The sequence below is a fragment of the Cynocephalus volans genome, chromosome 4, assembly GCF_027409185.1.
Source record: "Cynocephalus volans isolate mCynVol1 chromosome 4, mCynVol1.pri, whole genome shotgun sequence".
Classification (NCBI taxonomy): Eukaryota; Metazoa; Chordata; class Mammalia; order Dermoptera; family Cynocephalidae; genus Cynocephalus; species Cynocephalus volans.
This window is the reverse complement of record NC_084463.1, coordinates 83,765,190-83,785,323: the sequence shown is the minus strand read 5'-3', so window position 1 is coordinate 83,785,323 and position 20,134 is coordinate 83,765,190. Positions and strand designations below refer to the sequence as shown.

Here is a 20,134-nt window from a genome sequence, read left to right as displayed (position 1 = left end):
TTACTTCCCAGTCTTTGGTTAAAAACTTCTTTCTCCAGTACATTATTTGTTCCTTGAAGCTGCCATAGTGGAAGAGAGATAATTTGTGCTGAACCTAAAAATATACCTTGATTGAAAGAACTCATTCGAGAAGGGTGGGAAGGCTCTCACCACACTGTTTTTCTTTTTTACCCTGGAAACAATTGAAATCCGGAACCCAGTAGTAACTCAGGCACAGAGGCGTTTCTGGCTTTCTGGCTAGAAGGCTCAGATGCTCCATTTAATTCGGTCTGGGTTTTCTGGACCTTCCCAGCCTGAACTTTTGGTCTCTTCGTGATGGGAAGGAACAGCACTGGGTGAATCCCAGAAAAAATAGGGATGCTACAGTTTCCACCAACAGGATTGTCGCTTTCCCCTTTCCTTGCTCTTTCATACAAGTGCAGTGAGTCTGAGCTCTTCAGGGCACCATCCCCACTTAGCAGCTTTGCTCTGCTCGACAGGCATCCCAACCTGATTTCCTTGAATGGCAGGCACTGGAGGAGAGGGGTGCAGACTTTGAGAACCAAAAGGGCAGAAGAGTGGCTCTGAGGCCACCCCACCACCCCCTGCAGACTTCACTCCACCAGGGGTGTCTGGACCAGGAAGACCTCACTCCTAATGTTTACTGAGAATGTGCTGAGTAAAGGAGCCTGCCTAGGACCTCACTGATGAGCAGGAGCAGGTTCCAGAGAACAGACGCTCAGGACTATCAATGCTGGAGCACCTGCAGATCTCAGCTGAGATGGTCTGCAAGGTCCTTGCTCTGACAGATGGGCCCTGCAGGACCATGACTCTTGAGTCCAGGGTTGGATGTCACCTCTGTAAGGACACTCTAACCACATCTCTCTTGTGTCCAGTATCTTAAGGAGCTACTAGGCACTTCTGGACATGAGGACCTTTTTTAAACTACCTAGAGTACTTCTCATTTAACGCTGGTGAAGTCCCTTCCATTCCATAAGCTGTGGCTACTCCTGGAAAGTTTTGAGGATGGATGGAGCCTGAGGTTTTTCCTCACACTCTCCTGAGATCAAGTTCTTGGAAGAGAGGAGCCTGCACTGCACCCTAAGTTCCTGGGAGCCATTGCCTGACACATTGCCACTTGGACAGTTGGGTTCTCTGTCCCTGGGCCCCATCTACATAAAAACTGCACTGCAGCAGCAGCCCAGTGAAATAGAAATTTCTTGGGTGAGATGGGACTTATTTCAGAAGGGCAGAAGGTCCCAGTTACCCATCTAGCTCTTGAGCTGGGTTTGTTTGGCTCCCTCCAGGGGAGCTGGGTGCTGGAACCAAGGGCAAAACTAAATCTCCCTCTTGAACTTCACCTCCCTCTGTCCTGAAGCCACCTGGCAAAGACCCCTGAGCTAAATTTCAGCTGTGAACATTCACTCACATAGCTTTTGCTAGATCTCAGGACCAACTCTACCCTTATATTCTCAATACTTTTCCATAGCTCAATTTATACATTTAGTTAGTTAAAAGAAGAAAGATATTTCTATTATTCTCTTTCTCCTTTAAAAAATAGGTATTGTAATGCAGAAACAAACTATTTTTAAGCAACCAAATGTCAACTTTCTCATTAGTAAATTCTAATCCACTTTTTAGGATGTCAAGTTTTTATGCCAAAGAAAAGCAGCCTGAAGCATTGTCAGTATAATTAGATTTCTAGAATAAATAGTTGACTTTATTCTACAAGAACTAAATAATAATAACAACAGAGCAATACAGAACAACATCATGATTTAACTGAACGATAATTTACATATCCGCAAAAACTACCCACAGCCATCCATCAAAACCCTCCCCAGTCATAGACATACTAGTCACCAAACAGGTTTTTGGTAACCACTATGTGCACTGTTCATCCGCAGGTTAGAGTGGCAGGACACCCAACTACCAACCAGTAGCAGGTGACAATACTGAAAAGTCAGGGGCACAAACCAGGTCGGTTCCCTGAGAATCTGCTGTAGTTGTTTTGGAGCTAGAAGCCAAGGCGCCGACATGACCCATGGGCAGTGGGCTGAGGTGTATGGTGGCTCCCCCCTGGCGCCTCACTCCTGCAGCAATCCGGAGGAAAACCCAGAATCCCAGCAACAGGAGCACTGTTGTGTGTAGGTGTTATGTGTGTGTGTGTGGGGGGGGGTTGGGAGTAGTTGAGGGGGACATGCACTCTCAAGAAGACAATTTGGAATTGCCCCACTCTATACCTGCTGCATCAAGGGCTCTGGTTCCTTTTCTAAATGTGCCTCCCTCTAGGGAGAGATTCCTAATCCCTCCCTCACTGCTGGTGGAGCTGCACTGCACATGCCTGCTGGGCCCCTGGTCATTATACCCCCATTCTGCAGGCTCCTGTTCATTGAAGACTTTGTTCTCAAAAATTTCCTAGAGCATAAAGCAGCAGATCCCAGGCAGGTGGTTCCATTTCATTCCTGGTGCTGGGGGCTGCAGGGACCACTCAATTCACCTGGATCTGAGTTGGGTCCACTCACTGTACTCCTTCTCATTCAGTGGATGGTTTAGGACACAAGTTCAGAAGAGTCACCACTCTATAGGACCATCCCACTCTGTATCAGCACAGTTCCAAGGTACCTGTCAAAATCATATCCACAAACCCTTTTAAACATGAAATATCATCTCTAGAATCTTTAAAACAGAATTTCTCACAAAGAAGGAGATATATAAAAGGATATGTTTTAGTAGCATTATTTTCAGTAGTTAAAAAAAGAAATATTTGCTGTGGTTTGAATGTCCCTCCAAGCTCATGTTGGAGCTTGGTCTCCATTATAACAGTGTTAAGAAGGTGGAAAATCTGACGATGGTATTTGAAAGGTGGGGGCTTTAAGAGGTGATTGGATCATGAGGACTGTGTCCCCATGAATATATTAATCCATTCAGTAATGGGATTAATGGGTTAAAGATTTAATGGGTTATCAGGGAGTAGACTGGTGGCTTTATAAGGAGAGCAAGTCAGCACGTTAAAACGCTCTTGCTCAGCCCTGTCTATGTGGTACCCTGTGTCGCCACAGAACTCTGGAGGGAGTTCCCACTGAGAAGAATGCCCTCACCAGACGTGCCCCTGGACTTTGGACTTCCCAGTTTCCAAAGCTGTGAGGGGTAAATTTTGTCTTTTAATAAATTACCCAGTTTCAGGTATTCCATTAAAAGCAACAGAAAATGAGCTGATACAATAGAGTATAAACTGAATGCGTTACGATATGGAGAATAAGTCAGTAAAAAATACTGTATAATATTCAACACATTATATAAATGAAGATGTTCATAAATACTGATTTAGCACATAAAGGATTGTGTGTGTGTTTTTAACAGAATTATTATTTTAAATCCAATGCATCCACATGGCAACAACTACCACCAAAAAATTCATACTACTGAAGAATATAAAATTAGAAATGCACTGAAATTAGTCAAGCTCACAGTGGATGATCTAAAAAAACAGACTTTCACCTTATTATCATTAGTTAATTGCATTATAATATTATTAACATTACAGTAAAAATGTTAACTAAAATAGTACCTATTTAGTTATGGACTACATAATTAGGGCATTCTCTCCTTAGGGTATCCTGCAAATTAAACGTGGTATGAAACAAACTATATTTTTTATACCTTTTAAATCCAGTGGCATATAGCTTTGTAATGGTTTTTGATGTGTTAACCTGGCTAAACTGCAAGGATGTAAGAGAGGGAGGCAGCCGTTTTGTAGCACACACAGCTTTCCCAGTTATTCAAGCAAATACTAATCTAGGGACTGCTGTGGAGGGATTTTGCAGATGCAGTTAAAGTCTGTAATCTTGACTGTGAACTAGGGAAATTATCCATGTGAACTTGGCTTAATCAATGAGATGCCATTAAAGAAAGTTCAGGTATTCCCTGAATAAATCTCCAAACAGCAAATGGGTCCACATTGCTCCAAATGCTCCTGACTGCCTGTGGACAGCATCATCTTTGGCTGTGCTAGTTAGATTCCAGCCTGCTAATTCTTTTTCTTTTCTTTTTCTATTCTTTTTTCTTTCTAAATGATTGTCCACTGATCTCTGACTTGCTGAGCCAGTCCGCATAGTCATTTAAGTCAATTCCCTTGTTCTTCCTCCCTCCCTCCTTCTCTCCCTCTTACTGTCTCCACTTCTCCAGTTGAACCCAGATGATACAAGCCTGACAGATTTATCTTCAGTGTTGGGATAGCTTTGGCCAAAATCTTGTGATCCATTAGCCGACAATTTCTGTCCCCAAAAATATTTGGATAGAAGCTTCCCAAATTTTATTTCTCATTTTGAATTTTCATATAAAAACAGAAATCTTTGATACATGGGAAAATATATGTACTACATATATTTTTAAAGAGGTAATTTGTATGCAAATGTAGTGATGTATATGGTGAGAAATCCAGTAAAAAATAAATGAGTCTGACAGGAATAAGGCCTTTTGAGAACAAGGGTAACTAAAGGGACATAAAAAGTGCTTTGCATTGATGAAATGTCATTTCCTTATTCAGTGTCCCTATTCCTTCAGTAGAGGCAGATATCTACAAAAATGCCAATCTCCCTCATTTCTGAGTCCCCTCTTACTTTTGTCTTTCTTTCTTTTCTTCACAGAGGAAGCCCTAGAAGGACAAACCACCGCATATCCACTGGTGAAGTTAAGCTCCTGCTGGGGTCTTGCTTATTACCATTGCCATACAGTAGAAGCTTGTCATTCTTCATGCCTCATACACTTTCTAGACATTTGCTCTTTTTGTGGAAATGACTTCCCTCTTACTTTCTGTGGTAAACACATGCTGGTTCTTCCAGGTGTCTGGGACATTGCACACACAATAGCTGTTTTTGTCTCTCTTGTAGGGCCTTGTATTTCATAGTTACTCTGCATATCTTTCTATGACATCCTAAGCTATTCTCACTATTACAAGCAAAACCCACACATAGTTGGCAAATGCTTCTTCTTTTGGAAGATTTGGAAGATTTAACTGTCATTGAGTTAATGTATACTAAGTATTTTGTCAGCAAAGAGAAAAGTATGAAGATCATGATGAGAAAGACATATCTCTCCAATGCAAGAAAAGCATAAATCACTGTAGGAAGATTAAGAAATACTATTGCTTCTAGGACACTGGTGAAAACTTATTTCAGCTCAGAGCAGGGAAAAGGAAATACAAGTAAAAGAGAAGAAAGGAGCAGATATGTGGTGGATTAAAGCCCAGAGCTGGGAACAGTGCAGGATTCCCACCCACAAGCCCTAGGAACACGCTGCCTTCCTGTATCTGAGGCTTAATCATAACTACTGTGTGTTTGTGCAGGCGTGTGTGTGTGTAATTATTTGTCTTGATTATAGAGAATGCACATTTTTCTCAAAAGAATATAAAATATTCCCTGAAACCAACAAACAAAAAAACCCATAAATTACATCACAATGAAAATATCAGTAAATTCCACAGTGTAGAAATAAACAGGTCTATGATACTAATCATAATCTTAAGGTCTTTCATATGCTTATTTATATTGTTTTAGCCTCTTCATCTGTCTTGCATTAAAAATGCTATATAAATATCTCCTAATTTTAGTGTGTTCTAGCTAGGTTTCTGAGCATCTCTTTTAACTTTTTGCTTTATTACTTTGGTTGCTATACATTTGATACACAGATATTCATAATTTTAAATTTTTTAATTGTAAATTTTGACAGCATCAAAATGTTTTTCTTTGTCACACTGAATGTTGTTGGTTTGAATTCTACTTAGTTTGTTATCAGGACCACAGATGCTGCTTTCTTAATGTTTCCACTTTTCTGACATAACTTTGCCCTTTTCTTCACTTGTAGCCTTTCTGAGTTATTTGCCTTAGGTGTGCTTCTTGTATACAGAACATATTGGGATTTATATTTTGAGCTTACATAAAATACTTTATTCTTCTAATAGGTAAGTTAAGACCTCTTGCATTTATTTATTTCACATTTATTCTTATGAATGGTATGCGTGTTGCAACTCTGTGAGATAACTAATAAGTACACAAAAAGAGGCTCAATATCTCACTAGGAAAATTTAAATTAAAACCACAATTATATGCCACTATAGACCCAACAGAACAGCTATAATGTGAAAGACAGACAATGACGTTTGTTGCTAAGCATACGGAGAAATGGAAGCCTTCTTGAATTACTGGTAGAAATGTAAAATGGTTCAGCCACTTTGAAAAACAATTTTTCATTTTCTTAAAATATTATACATAATGTTATGAGAAAATTCAGAAATTATATTTCTTGGTATCTACCCAAGAGAAATGAAAACATATGTCTATACAGAGACTTGACCTCAAATGTACATGATAGCATTATTTATAATAGTAAAGAGTGACAGCAATACAAATCTCCAGCAATGTTGGATGGCTAAACAAAATATAATATATCCATACATTGAGATATTATCAGAAAAATATAATTATATATAAATAAATAATGACATATTGATACATGCTACAATATAAGTAAATTTCAGAAACATTATACCAAGTAAAAAAGACATATATGTATTGTGTGAGTCCATATATATATATATATATATATATATATATATATATACGGTTGATTGACAAGATCATTTGAAGGAGTAAAGGATAACCTTTCCCACAAATAGTGCTTAAACATTTGAAATTCATGTGCAAAAATGAACCTCAAACCCAAATCCCACCATACACGAAATTTAACTCAAAATATATTATTGGCCTAAGTGTAAGCCTAATATAAAACTTCTGGTAGTAATCAAAGAAAAAAATCAGTGACCTGTGTTTAACAAATATTTCTTGCATATGGTATCAGAAAAAGAAACATTAAAAAACACAAATGGATTTATCAAAATTAAAATTTTTGTTCACCAACAGAGATAATACAATGAAAAGATAAACCAAATACTGAGAGAAAATATTTACAAAACATATATCTGATAAAGCATTTATATCAAATAGAACTCCTACAACTCAATAATTGAGAAAATATCCAATGAAACTCTTGTACAACCTGAAATACATGAGTAGATGTTTCACTAAAGAAGATATTTGGATGGCATGTAAGGATATAAAGAGATGCTCAACATCATAAGTCATTAGTAAGATACATGCAAATTAAAACCACAATGAGATACCACTACACACTAGGAAAGGAAATGGCTTACATAATAAAGACTGAAAATACTGAGTGTCGATGAAGATGTGGAGAAACTATAAGCTTATAGATTGCTGGTGGCAGTGTAAAATTGTACAGCCACTTTGAAAAGCAGTTTGGCATGTTCTTAAAAAATTAAACATACACAGCAAATAATTCCCTACTTTCATTCCTAAGCAACTACCCATGATAAATGAAAAACTTGCTAGTGAATTTCACAGCAACATTACTCATGGTAGCCAAAAATTGGAAACAATGCAAATGTCCATCACCTGATGAATAGATAAATAAAATTTAGTATATTTATACTATGGAATATGCAACCCACATTTGCACAAAATCATGGTGACTCTCAAAAACATTATGTTAAGTGAAAGAAGCCAGACACAAGGATTATATACTGTATAATTACATATGTGATATTTCTAAAAAGGCAAAACTCTATACACAGAAAGATTAGTGTTTGCCTGAGGCCAGGGATGCTACGAGAAACTGATTGTTAAAGAACAGGAGAGATCTTTTGGGAAGGATAGAAGTGTTCTAAAAGAGGATCTGGTGATGGTGGCATGAAATAAATTTAACAAAAATTTATTAAAATCATCAAACTGTACCTATCTATTAAGTGGGTGAATTTTATGGTCTATAAGTTACACCTAAATTAAGCTGATAAAAATCACTGTGGGTCCCCCAAAGCTTTTATTTATGTGGGTTTTTAATGTCAAGATATGCCATATTAGAAATTAAAACTGGAAATCATTAAATATGTATTTATTAATAATTTTTAATAACAGTTATAAAATTATAATATGTAACAATATTTTGGGAAAAATAGTTCTATTTTCCAAAATTATAAAAATAATTAGAGTCACATTGTTTTACACTTTTTTGCAAATCTCTTCTAATGTCTGGCTTTGTAGATGACATCTGGATTTTCATATCTGTTTTCCACTCAGTGTTTTCTGATATTACATGTCATGTAGTCCCTGCAAAATTCTCCTGTACTCTGGTAGAAAAATAAAAGTTCAAGGGGAAAATAATGTCTAAATATTGTTATTAAAATAATTTTGACTTTAAGAGCCCCAAGGTTTTCAGAACCACACTCTGAGAACCCCTGTAGTTAGGGTTCATTTTTTGGTCATCTACTGGTTGTGGTGTTGGAGTGGGGAAGGGAATAGTTCAAAGGTGGGGCTGTCTGGGCCTGTAAAAACCAGTCATGCATCTTGTTGCTTTACCTCCTAGACCACGAAAACAAAGTGTGCTACATGGTAACCATCGCCCCCTCCCCAAAAGAGCTGTGGCTGTGTGGGCAGAAGGGGCTGCACCTCCCACCACTCTGCTCTCCCCACCGCAAACCACTGGCAAGTCCACAGCTGGACTTTGTGCTTTCCAATAAGATTTTTCTTTAAATTGTCCCTACTCATACAACGTAAAAATACCATCTTTTTTGGGCTACATCAGAGATTCTCAAAGTATGGTCCAGGGACCAGAACCACCAACAGCACCTTATAAATCATTTGAAATCCAAACTTTCTGGCCCTAGCCCAGATCTAGTGCATCAAGAACATCTGTGGTTGAGGACCAGCAATTTATGGTCTAACAAGCTTTGCAGGTGATTCTGATGCACCTAGAAGGCTAAGTCATCAACCTTGATGTTAATCTGAGAAGGATCCCTTCTCAGAAAGGAAACACAGCACAGCTGGAAGGAAAGCTTCTTTACCTTCTCCCATCCCCGCCCCTTCCTGGATGCGGACAGTCTGGGTAGAGATGCAGAGTTTCAGTTCCAGGTGGTGGATGCAGACAGGATCAGACAGCCAAGGTTCCTCAAGGAGAAGCACCAACTAGAAGGTGAGAAAAGTGAGCTGTATAAACCAGATTACCTGCCTCCCAGACACTGTTTGTTTTTCTTTCCCTGTAGTTTACATGGAGCCTTTAATAAACACTTTAATCACAATTTCAGCTTCATCTCTGCCCTATGTTTGAAAACAAAAAATGAGATAAAAGTTCAGTAAGCATATTAATGTGGAAAAGCTCCACCTCTGGTCACCTAGATGGTGGCAGTGATTATTCAGAAAGCCTTCAAAGAAGTAGAACTGGAGTGAGAACTGCCCTCCACACATGGAGACTACCCTCCAGAGCTCCTTGGCAGGTTATGGGCTTTATTTCTATCAATGAAAGAGTTTTGAAATTGTTCATTCGAGGGTGTATGGATCTCACAGAGAGAGCTGTCTACCTCTATTCTCCAACTTGTAAAATTCAAAAGAATATAAAAATAAATTACATTAAATTATTTTAACCCATTATACATAATTAGTCTTTGTTAATATTTTTAAAATATTTTTGGTGTAAGTTATTCTACATTTTGCATTCCATTGGGGGAAAAGTTAAGAAAATTAAACAAAAAATTGAGTGGGATTGAGTGGAAATGTTGCTCTTTATATGTATTGAGAGAGAAAGACAGGTAAAGAGAGAAGATACAGCATGAAATCGGTTGCACTTTTGATATACTACTTGGGAAAAATGCATAATGAGCAAAACTTCTAGGAATCAAATTATGTTTTTGTTTTGTTTCGGTGGCTGGCCGGTGGATGGATCTAAACCTTTGGCCTTGGTTTTGTAACACTGCACTCTAACCAACTGAGCTAACCAGCCAGCCTTAAATGATGTTTTCAATTTTATTTTCTTAATCACTAATCACAACGATCTTTTTAAATCTTTACAATAACTTGCGTGCATGTGTGTGTGAGCACTTATGAGCACATGGAAAGAGGAGAGAAGAACGTCAGATATTCCCAGTCCTCCCCAAAACTTTGTAGTCTCTGAGATGAGAAAGGAAATAGAAGCCATGTTTTTCAAGGATGAATGAGATTTGGGATTTTTTTTTTAATTATTTCTTTTTTTCCTGCGTTTGTAGTGAGAAGCTTATTGAGGTAAGGGATAGGCAACGTAGAGATGGATACTGGAGAAAGGCTTCACTTAATGTCTTGTAGCAGAACTGTACAGATGGTTCTTTTGTTAGTGTTCATTGAGTGGAATTGTAAAAATCAGTTTGTATAAAGGAGGTAATTCAACTCATTTCTTTCTTATGGTTATTCCTTCTCTCTTTCTGAAATACTATTATTTGTTTCTGAGGAACAGAGGGCAGAAGAGTCCTACCTGGAAACCCTGACTCCAGGAGGGTGATTAAATGCCTGTTTTCAAGAAAACTATGTTGGAACTCGGGTACATGATTAGTACCCCACCTATATACTCGTGATACAGTGGCCACGTCTCCCAGGGAAGGGGGAAAGGTTATAAGAAGCTCTGCTGTGCATGATACTGGGGTGCTTCCTCTCAGAATGGAAACTAAGATCCAGACCCTAATCTATGAGAGCTATATTTGGAGACATTCAGCATGCTATGGCATAACTGAACAAAGGGAAAACTGAGTCGTGTGTCCAGCCGGGTGATTAACCAAAAAGAGGTGGCCAAGACACATGCAGTGACTTCTCCTTACTTCACGTGCCTATGGTCTTCACACAGCCTCATAAAGTCTCCCATCCTTTTGTGGCTCTACTGGGGACCTGAGAGGAGTCTGGTCTCACTTAACTCTAAGGGTAGCTGAGACCAGCTGTGGTTCTGAGAGGCTTTTACTGAAATCCATAGCAAGGTCCAGGAGCCTGGGGGAACAGTGTATGGATTCATCTTGGGGTTTGCTGGAAGCCCAAAAGTAGCATTTTCCCCCAACCCTACAAATTGAGGACCACATGAAAGAAGGTCCCATCTGCTAAAGCCCAACTCCTAGATTGTGAGTTTCTTGTCAGACACCTTTGGCTGAGTCTTTTGATCTACATTGGGGAGGTCTAGGTAGTGATCCTTGACCTGTTATTGTTGTGGGTCATGACCATAGGGGTCGTAGATGAGTGTGAGAAACAGATGAAATCTCTATCCAGAATTGTATCCAAATGTGTCCTTTTTAAAAATCATTCTTCTATGACAAATTTTGAAAGTTGTTAGGTGCTTTTAAGAAACTTTTCCTGGATATTTCACCTACTGCTGTCTCAAATTTGGGTTCTCTCTCAATTAATCTCCTGCTCTATTTTCATTGCCTCCTCCTAAGTTGCTCTCCTTTTTCTCTCATTCCCATCTGTGTGCCTTTCTCATGGGTGTGCTCACTCTTGACCCTCTCTCTTTTTGGTCATTTTGTTCACGTACTTAACAGTAACAATTAACAAGGCACTGATCCAATTACTATACACAGTACATGTAAGCTATATATATTACTATATATCCTATTACTCTATATAAATATATATTTAATATGTAATACACACACACACACACACACATACACCTTGAAATAGGTATTTTTCTTTTCAAGTTAGGAAGCTGAGATACCACGTGTGACAGGGCTAGTAAGCAGTGGGTCTAGGAATCAAACATGAGCAGTTTAGCTTCAAGCCTGTGCTCTTAACCATGATGCCACTTTGCTTTCCACTGTCTTTCTCACTTTGAGGATTGATGAACAGCAGAAACTTCATGCCAGTTCCTCAAAATGTAAGCACTCAAGATTCATTTAAAAATGCACAAGAAGTTTGGCCTGTTTTCTTCCTTATCAGGATCCAATATTTTATACAATGTTGTGCTATTCCCCAAGGGCTATATGTATCTTGTATTCATTGGTGCATTCAGTTAAAGTAAGGAAAGTTTACTTTGTATAACATTTTAAAAATTTTTTTGCCAATTTCTTTATATTGCCTTTTCCAGTATTTTCTCCAAATTCCCCTCTACTTCTATTGGCTCTCTAGTCCCACTGTCATCTCCATTCCTTTACCTGGACTTGACTTTCCTCTTCCTCTCTTCCTATTACATAATCCCCAATACCCCTTGTCCTACTAGGCATGACCTCCTTTCATGTTTCTTGCATCCATCAGGACAGGAAAACCTTCTTTCCAGCTACTTGAAATCCCATCACAAGGATGTGACTGAACATTTTGGGGAGCCTCTCCTTTCGCCTCCTTCTTCTCCCTCAGGATCCTGCATTCTTATGGTTTAGGCAACAAAAGGAAACCCCTATTTCTCATTCTGGGATAGTTAGATGATCAGTTCTTCTTATGTTATGAAAGTGAAGAGCTAGGGAAGAGCCTTGGAACGTGGGTAGGAACAGACATGCATACTGAGACCTGAGCCAGACAGAGAACTGAAGACGGAGAAGGATTTCAGAGTCACTTAGGGCCAGAGTAAAGGTGCTTATGGGAAAAGGGTCAGGGCCCGTGGCAAGGACAGGGCCGATCTTTCACCACAGAATGTTAATAAGACATTATATTTTAGCAAACAGATGACATATCTCTGAGCCGGCATCAAAAACTTCCACAGCTCTGAAGAGTGGGAAGTCACAGGAACTAGCTTGATTTTCCCTTCTGAATATGGGAGGTACAGAACAGTGAGGTACAGAACAGTGAGAATGAAACAGATTTTGCCCAAGGACAGGACCAAAGTTTCTCTGTTTTCAGGCCACTCTTACTGGTCAAGTCCAGCGGATGACTCAGCTGTGGGTTTCTGAACCTCTATTAAGGGAATGACTTCCTCATTCTTCACTAAGAAACACTCACGTGGACAGAAGCCCAGAATATGGTCATTGTAATCAAGAAGTCATGGGAAGTAAAGAACATCCAGAAGGTCTGCTTAAGTGAGACTTTTCAGTCAAATATAGAGACATCATGGGCTGGCTGGTTAGTTCAGTTGATTCGAGTGCAGTGTTGGTACCAGCAAGTTCAGAGGTTCAGATCTCCATACTGGCTAGGCACCAAAAATGAACAAATAAAAAAAAACCAAAACCAAAACAAAAATATAGAGCCATCAAAGGGGCTTTTTATGAGGATAGGTATTGACCTTTTCCACCTCACTATCCTAGAATTACCAAGTTTGCTCCTGGTCCTGACAAGGAGGTAGACAACAACTCTCCCATCCCCCTACTTCACTATTGTGTATATTTGTGTCAACACTTTAACAATGTTGTGTAGAGAATGATTGTCCATTTGACCTCAAATCCTTGCAGGGCACCCACCTCTCCAAAGGAATATTTACCATGTCCATAATCCAGAGAATCAGAGGGACCTTTGATAGGAATCTGGAGTTTGAATGATAGATCTATAAGAGGCTCACTCTGGATCTAGGACTCTGATATCTGCCTATTAGGAAGATTAGATGTAGAAGGTTGCATTTCTTCTCTTCTACCCCATGACCTCCACCACCCCACGCCCACTGAATAGCTGCAACAATACATCCCATTCCACATTCTTTTGCTACAATTTAACTTAAGTACTGCTCCCACTGAAAGTGTTCCATCCCCTTGAATCTGTGTAGGGCTGTAACTACAGTAAATGAGATATTTTTTGTAGTATAAATGTAATATAGCTTCCACCTGGCTCTATTGGGATGCTCCTTCTAAGAGACTAACTCCCATCCTGCGAGGAAGCCCAAGCAGCTACATGGAGTGGCCAAATCAAGATATGCTAGGCAAGAGCTCCAGCTAAGGTACACCAGCCAGCATCCAGCACCATTTTCCAGACTTGTAAGTGAACTATTCATTTTTCTGTTATATAGTTAGTGATCAGGAAAATGACCACTAGGTGAGTCTATAGATCCAACTGACTCACAGTCTTCTGAATTTTCATCAGACTTTACTTTCTTACCTAATGCTCACATGTTCCCACTCTAACATAAGATAATTATACTTTCAGTCTCCAGGTATCAGTGAAAACTCACAACCTGTGTGAATTCGAATGTATGCATATTTCCTTTTCCCCAATGAACATTCACTCAAGTAAAAAGCCATAGGTTTCTATGGGTTAAAAATGGGAAATCATTACAGAATATATTTGTCATAGTGACTTACTCCTAGGGATGTGCTTGTCACATCAATCAAAGAGCTCTGGGCCTGAAAATTGTTTTAGACTTAGGAACTGAGAAAGGGCTCACTAATTTCATCAGTGGAAATTATCCTTGGCCTCTTGCTTATTTGTTCTTCCTTTCTTTTTAATTACATCTTAAAGCAGTACCCTTGGTAGTCAATCTATTTTTCCCCTGGGGATACTGTTTGTTAACCATCTTCACAATTCTATGTGAGTCAAGCCCTCTTGGTTACTGCTTAGCCCTTCTTAGTAATTACAAAAATTGCAATCTGCTGGCATCTGGAGGTTAAATACCTCATCACCTGATTGCTATCAACAACCAAGCTCTGTAAACACTTCTAACATCAGCTTAGGCTTGGAGAGTGTAGCTATCACTGAACTTCTTACTGATGCTAGTTTCTTCTCAGCAGCATATTCCTGATAACCTTGGTGAATGATGTATCCTCTTGGAAATCCTAAGAAACATAATTCTGTAGTTGATTGTCTGGCATAATAATATGCATGCTCCAACATGCAAATGCCCCTCTGCCTTTTAATTCTGTCCTTTGCCATCTATTACAGTAATTTCACCACTTCAGTGCTGCTTACCATGGACCACTGATTCTTTTTCAGGCCTATGGGAGCCACCAATTATCAAGTGTGCCCCATTCCCTGATGTCATTTCTAGGTTACTATATTCTATATCCTCAGAAAATGCTCCCAACCCAATAAACTCTGTCTTATCCCATATGTTGTCCTCCTTGATCAAGTATCCTCAAAATCTAGTCATAAAGGGACTCCCCCAGCTTCTGAAATTACATGCTGAATAATTTCTTCAGATACTTTGGGGTATAGTATTTTACTCCCATTTAGGCCACATGTTTTTCTGTCTGAGTTTTGCTGAGACTTAAACAAGCCAGAATAAAAGGTGAGGACAGATCCTGAGTAGGTTCCCTAGTGACTCTTAGAAACCTCTGCAAACTCGCTCCAAAGCAGTTCTAAGTTTAATAAAAAGGGTGGCAACCTCTGTAGTAATTGTGCATCCAGAGAAATCTTGGAAGCCAAACTTCTTAGGGGCATCCATCCAGATGTCAAGATCATTAGGCTCTCAGGTTTTTCAATAAATGACTTGCTTTTCCTGAATATTTGATCATCTTTGATGTTTGAAACTATTAAATTGTAAATTTGATTTATAGATTTTTTTTTGCTCTCCTAGTGCATGGATAATACCCTATTACATATTTAAAGTATACAATTTGATAAGTTTGACATATGTATAAACCTGTGAAACTATCACCAAAATCAAGATACTGGATACATCTATCATTCCAGAAGTTTTCTTATCCTCTTTTATAATTCCTCCCTCTCACTCCTCTTGTCTTACCCTGTTCTCCAGCAACCATTAATTAGCTTCCTGTAACTATAAATTAGTCTGCATTTTCTAGATATGAATATAAATGGAGCCATACAGTATGTACTCACTTTGGTCTAGTTTCTTTTATACAATATACTTATCTTGATATTCATCTGTAATATATCATATATATGGAATTTTTAAAAGTTTGTGAAAAAATGAAATTAAAAGATAAAAACAAAACATATAAACTTTATTCCTCAACATGAGCTTCATCAAGTTCAAGACATTATTGTAAGCAGTGATACCAGCCATTTAGTCCATACCGAAAAAACCAAGTGTCCAGGGAATTTAACCATGTCAATGTAGTCTTTTTTACATTATTAACTGAAGTAAAATGGGTGTCCTTTAAAGAATTTTTAAGATTAGGAAACAAGACATCAGAATAATTCAAATCAGGACTGTAAGGTGGATGCCTAGTGATTTTTCCATAGAAGCTCTGATGAAATTGCCCTTGTTTGATGAGAGGAATGAGCAGCATTGTTGTGGTGCGGAAGGACTCTCTGGTGAAGCTTTCCTGGGCATTTTTCAGCTAACACTATGGCTAACTTCTTCAAAATAATCTCATAATAAGTGATGTTGTTTTTCTTTGACCCTTCTGAAAGTCAACAAGCAAAAATGCCTTAAACATTCCCCGAAACTGTTGCCACGACCTTTGCTCTTGACCAGTCCAATTTTTCTTTTACTTGACCTCTTCTACATTTTAGCAGCCATTACTTTGATTGTGCCTTGTCTTCAGGATTGTACTGGTAAAGCCATGTTTCATCTCCTGTTACAGTTCTTTGAAGAAATACTTCAGGGTCTTGACCCCAGCTGTTTAAAGTTTTCATAGAAAGTTCTGCTCTTGTCAGTAGCTGATCTGGGTGCAACAGTTTTGGCACCCACCAAGCAGAAAGTTTGCTCTACTGTAATTTTTCAGTTAGAATTGTGTAAACTGAACAAATTGAAATGTCTATGGTGTTGGCTATTGTTTCTACTGTTAACTGTTGGTCCTCTTCAATTAAGGCATGAAGAAGATTAATTTTTTTCTCGCAAATTGATATGGATGGTCTGCTGCTGCATGCTTCACCTGCAACAGCATCTTGTGTCATCCCTTTTTAAAATGAGTTATTCATCTATAAACTGCTGATTTTGGGGGGGCATTGTCCCTATAAACCTTTTGTAAAGCATCAATGATTCCACCATTTTTCTACCCACACTTCACCATCAATTTAATGTTTGTTCTTGCTTCAGTTTTAGCAGAATTCATGACGCTGTGATAGGGACTCTATTCAAACTGATGTCTTATCCTTGTTAGTGCCTCAAACTAGCCTTTATTCATACATTTTATAACAAGTTAGTATGCATTTGTTTTGGTGCAAAATGATTTGCAATCCATGGATAGTTTTTCATAAACTTTTTAAAGACCCCTCATATCAATAGATTATTCCTTTTTATTGCTGAGTAATATTCCATTCTATGTATACCACCATTTATCAGTTGGCCTGCTGGTAAACACTGGAGTTTTTTTTTCCAGTTTAGAGCTATTACAAATAATGAGTTATGAATATTTTCATACAATACTTGCTATGGGGCATTTTTGTTCTTTTTTTTTTTTTAAATCTTAGCCATTCTCCTGGGTGTGTTGAGATTTGCATTTCCTCAATGACAAATTATGTTGACTATTTTTCCTATTCTTATTTCCCACTTACATATCTTCTTTGGTGAAATGTCTTTTTAAATTTTTTGCCTACATTCTAATTGGTTAATTTTCTTTTCCAAGTTTCAGATTTTTCATAGATTTCGGATACAAATACTTCATAAGATATATTATTTACAAATATCTTCTCTTAGTCTGATAGTTTGTCTTTTCATATTTTTATGGTATCTTTAAAGAGCAGATTTAAAAAAATTTTGATGATGTGTTCAATTTATTAGTACAGCCAGCCCTGCATATAACAGATTCCACATTTGTAAATTCAGCCAAATGTGGATTGAAAATATTATTTTGTTGCTGATATGTACTATGCAGTTAGGCCTACAATGATCATGTCTGTACTGAACATGTACAGACTGTTTTCCTTGTCATTATTTCCTAAACAATTCAATATAATAACTATTTACATAACACTTACATTTCATTAGATATTATAAGTAATCTAGAGATGACTTAAAGTATATGGAAAGATGGTTCCATATTTTGGCTATTGTAAATGGAGCTGTAGTGAGCATGGGATTGCAGGTATCTCTTCGACATGATAATTTCTATTCCTTTGTATATAGGCCCAGTAGTGGGATTGCTGGATCATATGGCAGTTCTATCTGAAGATGTTTGAGGAACCTCCATATTGTTTTCCATAATGGCTATGCTAATTTACAGTCCCACCAACAGTGTAGAAGTGTTCCCCTTTCTCCGCATCCCCGCCAGCATTTGTTGTTCTTGGTCTTTTTGATAATGGCCATCAACAGATGACTGGATAAAGAAAACGTGGTATATATACACAATGGAATACTATGCCACAAAAAAGAATGAAATTCTTCCATTTGCAGCAACATAGATGAGTCTGGAAAAAAATTATTTTAAGTGAAATAAGCCAGACAAAGAAAGAGAAATACTGCATGTTCTCAGTCATCTCTGGGTGCTAAGAAAGAAGGAAAGACAGAAAGACAAAAAGACAGAAAGAAAGAAAGAGAGAGAACAAAACAAAACAATATGTTGAACTTTCAGAAGGAGAGAACAAACCTAAGGATATTAGTGGTGGTGGGGAGGCAGGGTGGGAGTTTGTGGAGGGATAGTTTGGGTAAAGGGCATCATGATTTGTAATAATGAATATGCTTATAAGAAATAATAAAAATTACTTAAGAAAAGACGTGACAGAAGTGGATATTTTATGAAACAAGAACATGAATACACAAATATTTAAAGTATATGTTATGGCACTAACTAAGAAGTTTGGCTTAACATGATGATTTCCAGTCAGGCACAGAAAGATAAATACCACAGGATATTACTCATATGTGGAATCTAAAAAAAAAAGTAGTTCTCATAGAAGTAGAAAGTAGAATAATGAATAATGGTCATCGGAGGCTGGGGTAGGGGGAGAGAGGAGGAGGAGGAGAAATGTTTGGCTAATGGTTACAAAACTATGTTCTCTACCCTAAGTGCATCATTGTGTAGTATATGCACGTATTGAAACAACATATTGTACCCCTCAAATATGTACAAGTAGATATTAAAATACTCTGAATAAAAAAAATAAAAGTAAAGTATATAGAAGGATGTGCATAGGTTGTATGCAAATGCTATACAACTTTATATTCACAACTTGAGTATTTTGGTATCTGAAAGCTCCTGAAAACAGTGCCATGCAGATACCAAGGCACAACTGTATTTTTTTTTATGGATCATGCATTTGGTGTTGTAACTAAAAAAAAATTTTGCATAGCCCAGTATCACAAGGATTTCTAATCACATTTTCATATAAAAATTTTTATTAAAATTATTTTTTAATTGACTGGTAAAAATTGTGTACATTCATGAGTACAACATGATGTTTTAATATATGTATACATTGTTGAATGGCTAAATCAAACTATTTAACGAATGTATTACTTTCCACACTTTTTTTAGTGAGAACACTTAAAACCTCTCAGCAATTTTTAAATATGCAGTATATTGTTATTAACTCTAGTCATCATGATATACAACAGATCTCTTGAACTTATTCCTCCTACTTAGCTAACATTTTGTGTCCTTTAAGCAGCATTTTCCCAACATCCCCACCCCTGAACCTCTGGTAACCAACACTTTACTCTCTGTTTCTATTAGTTCAAAATTTTTTATACTCCACATATAAGTGAGATCAGGCGTATTTATCTTCCTTTTGCCTGGCTCATCAAAATGAAAAATCTGGGTAATTAGCATATCCATCACTTTAAACTTTTGTTTTGTTGTAATGAGAATATTCAAAAACCTCTCTTCTAGCTATTTTGAAATGTACAACACAATATTGTTAACTCTAGTCATCGTACTCTGCAATAGAACACCAGATCTTATTCTCCCTAGCTATCTGTAGCTTTGTACCCTTGGCTCATCCCTAATCATTCCCACATCCCCCCTTTCCGTTCTGTGGTAACTACTGTTCTTCTCTATTTCTATGAGAAGAACTTTTTCAATTCCACATATGAATGACATCATGTGGTATTTACCTTCCTGTGCCTGGCTTATTTCACTTAATATAATATCTTCCACGTTCATACATGTTAACATAAATGACAAGATTCACTCTTTTTTTATGGCCAAATAAGTATTCCATTATGACGTGTACCAAATTTTCTTTATCCATTCATCCGCTGATGAACATTTAGTTTGATTCTGTATCTTGGCTATTGTGAATAGCGCTGCAATAACACAGGAATGTTGATATCTCTTTGACATACTGATTTTATTTCCTTTGGATATATACCCCTATACTCTATAGTACGATTGCTGGGCCATATGGTAATTATTTAAATTTTTAAATAATTTTAAATTTTTTTGAGAAATCTCCATACTGTTTTCCATTATGGATGTACTAATTTACATTCCCACCAGCAGTATGTAAGAGTTCCCTTTTCTGTATATCTTTGCCAAATTTATTTTCTTTTTGAAAATAACCATTCTAACAGATCTTAGAGGAAAATCTTTCAACTT

At 37.6% G+C, this 20,134-nt stretch overlaps 1 protein-coding gene across 1 annotated transcript in view; it reads left to right on the top strand.

Moving 5' to 3' along the window:
• The first annotated feature begins 2,016 nt into the window (after positions 1-2,016).
• LOC134376227 (tripartite motif-containing protein 77-like) overlaps positions 2,017-20,134 on the top strand; it is a 38,936-nt gene continuing 20,818 nt past the window's right edge. The window contains exon 1 of the mRNA XM_063094852.1: positions 2,017-2,126. Within this exon, the coding sequence (XP_062950922.1) occupies positions 2,017-2,126 (110 nt within the window). The remainder of the gene's footprint in view (positions 2,127-20,134) is intronic.